At 34.0% G+C, this 11,667-nt stretch overlaps 1 protein-coding gene across 1 annotated transcript in view; it reads left to right on the top strand.

Moving 5' to 3' along the window:
* Positions 1-3,302: 3,302 nt before the first annotated feature.
* LOC140444904 (proton-coupled folate transporter-like) overlaps positions 3,303-11,667 on the top strand; it is a 123,364-nt gene continuing 114,999 nt past the window's right edge. The window contains exon 1 of the mRNA XM_072536588.1: positions 3,303-3,651. Within this exon, the coding sequence (XP_072392689.1) occupies positions 3,607-3,651 (45 nt within the window). The 5' untranslated portion in view covers positions 3,303-3,606. The remainder of the gene's footprint in view (positions 3,652-11,667) is intronic.

Here is an 11,667-nt window from a genome sequence, read left to right as displayed (position 1 = left end):
TTGGCGTGAACGTCACTTTGATAATGTATATAAAGTTCAAATCAAACTCTTCTTTCAGTGCGTCATTAATCCATTAATCGGAAGTGCGAAAGAAAAGCATATTCGTACTTACTCAGAAAATGTTATTTTGGGGTAGTTTTCGATATTAGCAAATACATTAAGAGCCTCTACATTGTGGTCCAAATATTCGATCCATGCTTCAAATAAAAGAAAATGTGAATATTAAATACCCAAAATTAATTGCTTAATTGAAAAGACAAAACCATGGACATAAAGCTAATAAAAAAAAACCTATTGAAGAAAGAGATTGAAGAAAGTATTGAAGAAAGAGATCCTTGTGTCATTGAGAAGTAGCTGAGTTTTTTTGGAGGATTAAATTTCAAGTGTTAATTGTTGGAGAATTGAATCAGGTGTTTCGTACAGTCGCTGCAGGAGGATTGCAGATACGAAAAGAAGAAATCCGAGGCGAATAGTGGCAGATCATATTGCTGTGGAGCGTGGAGGATTCTGGGTATGGTCCAAATACAATCTACGAAGGAAAGGTCAGTGATTTTCTGTTCAGAATTGAAAATTTTGTAACTGTGAATGAAGTTTATTGACATCATTGTCGTTACCATTTTAACTCAAGAGTAGACTTCATTTGTAAAATGTTTTAAAGTTTTGTTTTTGCAATAAAGTAAATGTATATTCAATAGTATTGAAAAATCAGAAGAATAAAAAGTTTTAAAGATATTCATTGAAATTGGCTTTACATTGGTTTTGTCTTCAAGAAGACTTAAAATATTCTTTTTGTGTAAATTTTATTGTATTCATTTACGCTGATTGATAAGATAATGGCAAAATTTGATAATTGTTTTATTTTTCTTTAAATAAAATAAAGAATACCAATTTTTTGTAACATACTATTTTTATTATTATCCTTTTTTCTCTATCCCGATAAAGGACAACTAGGAAATCTTTGGACCCACACAACATAGGTTAATATAAGGAGATTTTTCACCCTGAGAACAATTAAGTTATGTTTTTGATTTGTTCAATTAATCAAGTAAAAAAAAAAATAATAACATAATAGTATACATAAGTGACTTATTTATATTGTGACATGACATGTAGTGTTTACTATGTAAAAATTGTCAATAATAGTATATTACTTTATGAGGCGGAGAAGCATGACTTTTCTTGACGCGTCCGATATGACGCACCGAACGAAGTGAAGCGCGTAATAGAGGGCAAGTCAAGAAAAGTCGCTTCTTTGCCGAATAAAGTATACTATTTTTTCTACAAACGTAGCAATTTTCAACCATAAATAGTACAATTCATACGCTATTTTTACTCGAAATTAACTGTGACAACTATCAAAGTCGTCTAGATGTTAGAAATTAAAATAATTAAGTCGTCGGTGGGATTTGCGTATCCCTGGTTACAGTTGTTTGACAGTTGTTTGCAATTATTAAAGACAGTTTATTGTTGCAGACAACCGCAAGCGCAAATATAGTGCGAAAATGGAAAACCTAAACGAAATTGAGTCCGCGGCTAATGATGCAGTAGCACGTTTGGGGCCCTCCAAGTCCGGAATAAAGTATCGGTTAGCGTACAAGCACTTCCAAGAGTGGTGCGATACAAGAGGAGTACGGCAAGTTACCGAATACGTTTTACTGGCATATTTTAATATAATGAAAAATGAAAATAAATGGAAATCTTCTACAATGTGGTCACGATACTCTATGATAAAATCCGAGTTAGTTATTAGAAAAAATGTGGATATAAGCAAATTTTTAAAGTTACGTGCCTTTCTGAAAAAAACAAGCGAAGGATATACTGCAAAGAAGTCTAAAGTTTTCACTAAAGACGAGTTTGATAAATTTTTGTTGAAGCGCCAGATAAGTTGTATTTAGGATTAAAGGTAAAAAAAATTATATTGCAAAGCATGTAGTATACTCTACTAAATTATAAAAATATTTCAGATTGTTTTGTTAATTGGGGTTACCGGCGCCTGTCGATGCGACGAAATGGTAAAAATGAAGACTGTGGACATTGAGGATAAAGAAAATGTAATAATTATCAAAATTCCAGTCAGTAAAACACGACAAATTAGATCTTTTACGATAATTGGTCAAAACTACATTAAACTGTATAAAAAGTATGCATCACTGCGGCCTGAAAATTTCACAGAAAACCGATTTTTTATCAAGTACCAAAATGGAAAGTGTTACCGAAGCGTCATGGGAATACATTCGATCAGCGCAGTAGCCCAAAAAGTAGCTAGTTATTTAAATTTAAACGATGCAAGCGCATACACGGGTCACTCTTTACGACGAACTTCAGCAACACTTTTAATTGATGGAGGCGGAAATCTAGAATGCCTCAAACGACATGGGGGCTGGAAATCAAGCACGGTTGCCGAAGGATATATAGAGGATTCAATAAGAAATAAGAACGATAATGCTCAAAAAATTTTAAACCCTCATAATTCGGCAACATCGGGAATGATTGCTGAAAGTTGTTCTTGACCATCAATGCGTATCAAGAGTCGGGAACATTTTTGCACGGTTTCAATTTTGAAAATGCCTCATTAACTAATTGTACTTTTAATATTACTATAAATAAAAATGATGTTTAATTGTTGTTAATGACATTTGTATTGTTGCTTTGTGACATGTTTCATATTGTTGCCATGACAACATTTTTCCCTCCGCCGTAAAGAAATGAGAAAAAAAAAACTGCTGCCGGCGGAGACATCAAACTTTGACAGGATCAAGTTAGATAAGTAATGTCATCATTATTTGACGTTTGAAGAAAAACGTATCTATTTATATATAAATAAATGATTTAAAAATGAAAAAATGACTTTTCCTCCCTTGCATGATTATTACTCTCACTACACTTCATTCTCGGGAGGAAAAGTAGTACTTTGCTCCCTTGTTATACAAATAGTATTGACTTATGTAAAATAAAATACTGTAAAATAAACATAACCAACTATTCTGCACACGAAGAATATGACAGTGACAAGAGCAAAGACAATTTATGTTTATCTTCGCAAACGATGGGTAAAATTTATAAAAAACTAAGGAAATTATAAAGTTTTTTAATAAAAACAAATAGCTATTTGACTATTAATATTTCCCAAATCTTAAAAAAATGTGGGAATGAAGTAACAACAACCAAAACTATAAATTTCAAAAGGACTTTCACCGTACAGTTTTTTTTTCACAGAATGTACTTTTAAACTTAAATCGTCCATGCAGCATTTATAAAAACTTAAATCAAATTTTTATTGTGTAGTATTTACCCACCTTGTTAGATTCCACAAACGAAAAAAGAAACTCTAGTAATTACGACATGACGTCGGTAAGATTCAAAACGCACATTTTCCCTTGGAGAGAAAAAATTGTCCCAATTATTCACTAATCTCTTTGATCATTTTAATTCACAGGACCATGAAACTCAATCTTACTACACTCATGTGTATTTAGAAGGCAAATGCCGAACTACATGTGAGCGTAAGGCCGTATAAAGACATAGTACCCGATGATTATTTATATTGTTAGGGCGGATGTAGATTTATAGTGAATTAGGCGTTTAAGTGAGTGATTTCTGGAGATCATGAGACAGACACAAGCAAAGGCTGTCGCTGGAATGACATGTCAGGTAAATTAAGACATTTTTATGTGAAAATGATCATTTTTCTCCGATGGATTAATGTGTAAACAATATAAATGGTATAGTTTGGTGGCGTGTAGGTTCAAAGTACATTTGACCTCAATTTAACGTTTGCTTCATGAAAATATAGTGTTTCTTCGAAGATGCTATTTATATTACTTAAATATTAAAATTTCCTCTATCCCAGGGGTGGCCAACCTTTTTAAGTCGAGTGCCAATATGAGAACAAAAAAAATTTGGCGTGCCACTAAAATTTTTCGACATACTAACATTAATAATATACGGTACAATATGTATTTCTTATGTAAATTCCACATTTTTCCGTTTAGTCAAGATAGTGGAGGTTTAAAAAATAACGTAATAAGTAAAACATAACAACAAACTTACTTTATTGTTAATAAAAATAAAATAAAAACGTTAAACAAAAAAACTTAAATATTTTCTTATTATCTAAAATTCAATTTATTAAACAGTTACTTATTTAATGTGGTATTTGAACTTGTATTTTTTTAATTAATTCATCTATATTGGGATTAATTTCGGAACTAGCCAACAGAATTAGATTTTTTAAATGCATGTCAGTTAATCGTGACCGATATTTTGATTTTATTATGTTCATAATAGAGAACATTTGCTCACAAACGTACGTTGAACCAAATCTACAACAATATCTTAGAGCTAACTCGTGTAAATTAGGAAAATTGTTTGCTGGTACAAATTTCCAAAATTCAATATAATTGGGATCAGTAACAGTTGAAATAATTTCCCTATATTTGGTTTTTAGTATAGTGTGGTTCTGTAAATCAATAATTTCGATCTGTATTTCAGCTGAGTAACAATTGATATCTTGCAGAGAAATAGAAAAAGGATTTATGAAAAGGTCAACATTCATTTTGTCTTTTTGAAAATGTTCAAACCGGGTATTGAATGAACCTAGCAAAATAGATATAGGGTTTTTAAATTTGTCATAATTTGGAGTTCTACTGACCTTGTTGGCTAATTCCTGCATTAATGTGAAATGTGTCAATCTCTGTTCTCCAAAATCGTTACAAAAAAGCATAAGTTTATTCACAAAAGAAGATATATGACCAACTAGAGTAGGAAAAATACAATTTTTTCCCTGTAATCTTAAATTTAATAAATTTAAATGTCTCATAATATCAGTGAGAAAAGCTAAATCCCAAAGCCAATCTTTATCATTAAGTAACGAGCACTCACTGGGTAGTTCATTGTTTTCTTGCAAATATTTTAAGACGCACTCTTTCTAGTTCCAAAACCTTTCGAGTGCATTTCCTTTGGAGAGCCAGCGCACACTGCAATGGAGAAGTAACTCTCCATCTTGCTCCGTTTCTTCCGCGAACAGTTCTCGAAATTGTCGTCGATTCAATGCCCGAGCTCGTATTTTGTTAATGCAGCGTGTTACAGGGTCAACAACAGATGCCATGTTTAGGTCCTTGGCACAAAGAGCTTCCTGGTGAATAATACAATGGTACTTAAAAACTTTTCTTCCCAAATAGTTTTCCAGTAATGTAACAAACCCCTTTAGTCTACCAACCATGCAAGGAGCTCCATCTGTACAAACACTATCTAATTTTGACCATTCAACTTTGTTGACTTCGATTACGTTTTTAAGCTGTTGAAAAATGTCCTCTCCTGTTGTTGTGACTAGTTGGCGCAAATCCAGAAGCTCTTCGGCATTTTCAAAATTATCATTGGTATAACGGGCAAAAATGCTTAACTGCGCATTTTCTGTGTTGTCACAACTTTCATCCAACGCTAAAGAAAAGAATTTGCAGGATTTTAATCCACTTATAATTTGGGAAACAACATCCTGGCCCATATCATCTATACGGCGCATGACTGTATTTCTGGATAATGCAATATTATCGACCATATTTTTGATCTTTACATCTCCCACATTTTTAGCAAATATTGCCAGACTATTTTTAATTATCTCCTCTCCATCAGAGTAGGCTTTTTTCTTCCGGGCTAACAGCAGAGAAAGTTCATATGATGTTTTAACCATAGTTTCCATTTCATCACTTCTCTTCTGAAACAGTGACTGTTGGCTGGCTAGGGTTTTCTTTTTTTTTTCAATAAAGTCGGCTCGCAAATGTGAACCAATAGGATATTTGTTGCTGAAGTCATTATGCAGTTGTTTATAATGTCGTTCCAGGTTAATTTTTTTCGGAACTGCTACAGACAATCCACATATCAAACAAACAGGCTTTGAAGTATTACGATTAGTAAATAAAAATTGTTCTTCCCAAGCAGGTTGAAAATCGCGAATTGCAATATCATCTTCGTATTTTCGTTTTGAAGTCGAAGGCTTACTCGTGGACATATCGAACAAATACTTTTAAAATTTTAAAGAAACAATGCGCGATGACAAAATGTGCACATAAAACGGGGCAGTTTAAAATAAACTAAGCACGGGTAACGCAGTCCTATTGCACATTACGACAGCTAGGATCACGTGCACCAATCGCAGCAATATCGCTCGCCAGAGGATGCAATGATGCCGCATCTATCGTAACTTCCGTAAACCTACCAAGTTTCTTTTTATTATTTTTTGTTTTTCAAGTTTTAATTTTTTTGAAACTGTTTTAATCCAAAACGCTACGCGTGCCACTGATAAGACTCAATCGTGCCACAGAGTGGCACGCGTGCCGCGGGTTGGCCATCCCTGCTCTATCCTATCCTTTACGATTTGGGAACCGTGGTGCATTTAACAAAATGTAGCTCAAACCAGTATTATTTAGTTTCTTTTTATTCATATAGAGCACTTTTTTTAGGTGTTATTGCATTTTCTATATAACTTGAGAGGTCTAAGCAAATAGTTGTCTGTTAAAAGAATGTATGTTTTTTTAATAACAAAAATCGCAGCAGCCAAATTGGCTATGAGGAAAATAATAGTAGCGACCAATAATTTTTATTACAAAAAACATACAGAAGTTAAAACACTTCACCATTGTATTTAGGTATATAAAATAAACATGTAGTTAAAACTTTTTAAAACTTTTACAAGTGTCGTCAAAATTTATACAGTAGCAGCATAACGTTTTCGATCTAATCAGATCATCTTCAGTGCCTTATGTACTTGAAGCTAACAATGAAATTAGATTTCTATGACATCCATATATGGGTTACACCTTTCCAAACTTAAATTATGTGTTGACTCTAGGTCAAAGACAATGGATAAATTAATACTTGAGGAACTACATGTCTCTCTGCTCGGTTTTTAACACGTGGTTAAATTATTAATTTTATTTCATTAAAAATTACAAAATTTTTTTAATGTTGTTATAATAATACCTAGTATCTTGCTAATGAACCTTTGAATCATAGATTGATAGTGATGTCATAGATTCAACCTCAAACATTAACTCCACTAACTTAATAACTGCCTTGTTGTTTTTTCAATAATAGAGATTTGCAGATTTAAAGGGAAATAAAATTTCTATCATTTAAACAGATTCAATTTTAATTAAAGGTTCATTAGCAAGATACTAGGTATTATTGTAAGTGTTTTAACTTCTGTATGTTTTTTTTAAACGATGGTATACAGCCAACTACTGTGATTTTCCCAATAATTTTTATTTTTAATTTTTATTACATTTAAAAGTTTAGTTAGCGTTTAGAATGTTAATTGAACTTAAGAAACTTTTTAGGTTTGGCATATTGCACTGTAGACCTAAAATATCACTTAGTTTGTTGGGTATTTTGCAAACTGCTGCTCTGAAAAGATTTGTGGTTATTATGTTGAACCACGTACGTTGATTTTTCAGCCAGGATATCCTTCACCTTCCTGGTCCTCGTTTTCCTTCTACTTTTCCTTGAAGAGTTAATTGCAGCAACCCATATGTTTCACTGTTCCTCATTATGTTAACAACTCTTTCCCTTTTTGTATTTTTAATAACCTTCTCGTTCCCAAACCTGAATTGCAGTGATTTTTTTGTTGTCAATCAAAAGAATGTTACAATTTGGGATTACTAATCACAAAAAATAAAAAAACCCTTTTGGTTTTTTCAAAAATTGTAGTATCACTTTTGATACTTTGGGTCTGGACTGCCAATAAAATAATTCATATTCACTTATCATTTTTATTGATGAAATTTAGTAAAACAATTTCTATTGACACTACAACATAAAAAACCTTACGCCGGGCACATTTGACAGATTTGATTTTGAGGTTGTGGCATCCAGGATACCTGCATTCTGAACTTGATTTTCGGCTTTCATAAACGGATTCTAAAGAGGTGTTTAGCTTCCTTTGACCGTAAGCGTTTAACAGGGATTGGTGCTGTCTTTCTTCTCTTTTCTGGTTACATTTTCATTTTCTTCGTCACTTTCGTCGGATGTGGGTTCACTTCTGTTCTTGGAGTACAAGAGCGACCTTCTTCTTCTTCTTCTTCTTCAGCCTTAAGTAATCCAACTTTGGACATAGGCCTCCCCCAAATCAATCCAGTGTCTTCTATTTTGCGCCACTTGCTTCCAGTTGTGTCCTCTGATCTTCTTAATATCATCAGCCCATCTCATTTGTGGTCTTCCTCTGCTTCTCTTTCCTAACCATGGCCTCCACTATTGTATTTCGTGGTTCCATCTCTTATCCTTCAGTCGGGCATTGTGTCATGCGAAGCTCCATTTTAATTTGGCAGCATGTTCTCCTGCGTCTTTTACTTTCGTTTTCTTCATCCTTCTAATCCACTTGTTTGTTTTTTTGTCTATAAGTCTCACCCCGAGCATTGATCTTTCCATCGCTCTTTGTGCCTTTACTATTTTATACATATTGAACTTGGTGAGTGTCCACGTCTGTGAACCATACGTGAGTATAGGGAGGATACACTGATCGTCAATTCTGGTTTTCAAATACTATTCTATTTTAGTGCTTTTCAAGATCCAACTCAGTTTTCCAAATCCTGCCCACGCTAACCTTATTCTTCTGGTAATTTCGGCAATTTGATTTTCTTTGTTAATTTTCATTATCTGTCCCAGGTAGATGTATTCGCTTACTGTTTCTAAATTTATGTCGTTCAATGTTATTTCTGGAATGTTCGGTGTATTTGTCATTATTTTTGTTTTTTCCAAGTTCATCTTAAGACCTACTTTTCCGAAGCTTAAAATGGTTGCATGTCATCATGGTCTGTAGTTCTTCGAAACTTGTAGCGAATATTACAATGTCATCAGCGTATCTTAAATGACTAAGTTTTCTTCCATTAACATTTACTCCCTTATCTGCCCAGTTAATGTCTTTGAAGACGTCTTCAAGTCCAAGTGTGAATAGATTTGATGAGATAACATCTCCCTGGCGAACTCCTCTGTTGATTGGTATAGCTTTGGTTTTCGCATCAATTTGTACTTTCATTGTAGCTTTCTTGTAAATATTGTGTATGAGCATTCTGTATCGGGAGTCTATCCTGCAGTTGTTCATAGCTCTCTCTATTGCCCAAAGTTCTACGGAGTCGAATGCCTTTTCATAATCAACGAAGCCAATGTATAAGTTCAAGTGATATTCATTGGCTTTCTCTATTAGAGTTCTGACTGTAAGAAGATGATCCGCTGTACTGTAACCTTTTCGGAATCCTACCTGCTCTACCGGTTGATAGTTATCGAGCTTCGACGTTAACCTGTTAGTTATTACTCCCATAAACAGTTTGTACATTTGGAACAGCAGGGAGATTGGCCTATAGTTCTTGAGATCTTCCCTGTCTCCCTTTTTGAAGAGAAGTATTGTCAAACTTATCATCCGGGACTTCCCTCTGTGAAGACATTCGTTGAAAAGTTTTTTCAATTCTTCGAGAATAATTTCATTCTCCTCCTTCAACATTTCTACAAGTATTCCATCTGGACCCGGAGCCTTATTGTTGTTTAGTTGTGCTATAGCTTGTTTTATTTTGAAGGATTCTATGTTAGGGAGTATTTCTGAGTTGACATTCGTTATCTTTCTCTTAAGGTCTTCCTTTGCAGTGTTATCTGGGTTCTTGTTTGAGGAATATAAATCACGGTAAAATGTCTGAGTAACTCTTAGGATTTCGTTCTTTTCTCTTCTAGAGCGACCTAGCAAGCGAAAACTTAAATGAGAGGTAATCTTGAATATGTTTCTTGGGAGTTTCTGCAGCTAAACAATCTTTCTTGTATTGTAGCCAACTAGCTGCAGCACAAAAATCAATAAAGGCGTAAATACATCGTATTGTCCATTTATTTGTTTAACTGCTCATAGGGTACTTTAACGTAATCATATCCAGCAAATCTACTCCACTCATGCTTTCATTGTAGTGCTTAATCACTACTGGACGATTTATTTCTATGTATTTTATATCTTTTACTGACCAGCGCCTACACAATCCCAAGGGTTCAGCTACAACTGCTGATGAAGCCATATAGATTGGTTTGGAATCAAACTATTTTGTAACAGCTATTTTGTTGTCTTTGTTAACGAGCATATCTTCCTCATTTTCTTAGATCTTTATCTGTCTTAAATGTCACATCAGTTTTTGGTATTCTATTTTTCATTGATGTTCCTGTTACATAAACCTTCCGTGAGTGTAATGCATCAATCAATATTTTTGGCGTAAAATAGTTGTCAACAAAAATAGATACTCCTACTGGCAGAGTATCTGTAGGTTTTAAAATAACCCTTCCTCCGATATCCAGCTGTTCTGGTGTAAGTACCAAGCTGGATTAAATAAATCTGCCTTTACCTTCATACATGTAAAAATCAAGTGGAATCCCCCCGTAGTCATCATAACAAAATTCTTCAATCCTACAGGGTTAGGTTTTTCTCTTACAAACTGTCTCATTAATGCTTTTCGATGAAAGGGAATCATTTGCTCATCGATTGACACTTTTTCAGTTGTTTCATTATTCAGACAAGCCCTTTGAATTTAATCCAACAATACTTTCCAAAATCTGTCATTTTCTTTAGTCTCCTTGGTTATAGAATCATCGTCAACTGTTGTAAAAACAACCTGTATAATATTGTAATCGTAGTATAGTTATTTTATCAAATTGTGAGCTCAGGTCGGCAGCTCTCGTGTTAACGTGTGTGCGACTGATGCCCTTCATAAGGGACCCGTCCTCCCCTCGATATGTAACTTAAGACAGACAGTGCCAATTTGCCTCTCGGCAAGAAAAGGCCGTGTGTGTGTGATCTCGAAAATGTGCATGGTGCGTAAGCGATAAATGCGCTTGTAAACCCGGTGTTTTGTGTTAAAACGTATATAGTTGGTCTCTCTCAATTTTATCATTTCATGTATATCTGTTACTGCCTCCCCGCACTCACTGTAAAGCTAATATTTGTATAACTCTTTATGTAACTGTCAGAATTGCGATAATTGTCAATGTTTGAATCAGCCCTTAAGTTCACTGTAAATAAATCGAAGGAAAATACCTCTTAATTGTTTTATTGCTTCAGTGGTCCTTTATAAATATTTTGAAGCAATTAGGTGTTCAAATACGCCTCTCTTAAATGTGGATAGTTTGGCAACAAAGTTTACCCTTTCCATCATTTGTGGTCTCTTCGAACCGCATATTGTTTATCGCAATTCCTCTTCCGATTTATCTTCATAAATCAAATTAATTTTCTCTTATTTAATTCTCTTCCCGTAAAAATTAAAATAAATATCGTTACTGAGTGCTCTTCACAAAATAAAACGTATAAGATAAACAATCTCACGGCACATGGAACATTACGTCACCACGCAAGTGTTTGAAGTGTTTCCACCCAACAATCTTAGATGTTAGATTTATCGCTCTTCGAGGTGCATCTCAAGTGAAATTGCTGACAAGAAACATGTGATGTGACTATGGATTTTTATGGATTTTTTAGATTCATGTCTATTTGGTGAGTTCGTTCCAAAATATATTTTTATAATCACGGTACAGGGACATTCAAAAGTTCGAACGCATATTATTAGTATACAGGACGAGTTTATATTTCGCAGGATTCGTACAGACATTATTTTCTGAGACTCTTGTTTATTATACGGGGTGGACTAAGCTGTA

This window comes from Diabrotica undecimpunctata, chromosome 7 (assembly GCF_040954645.1).
Source record: "Diabrotica undecimpunctata isolate CICGRU chromosome 7, icDiaUnde3, whole genome shotgun sequence".
NCBI lineage: Eukaryota > Metazoa > Arthropoda > Insecta > Coleoptera > Chrysomelidae > Diabrotica > Diabrotica undecimpunctata.
The sequence above is the reverse complement of the archived record's forward strand: the minus strand, read 5'-3'. Positions and strand labels throughout refer to the sequence as shown.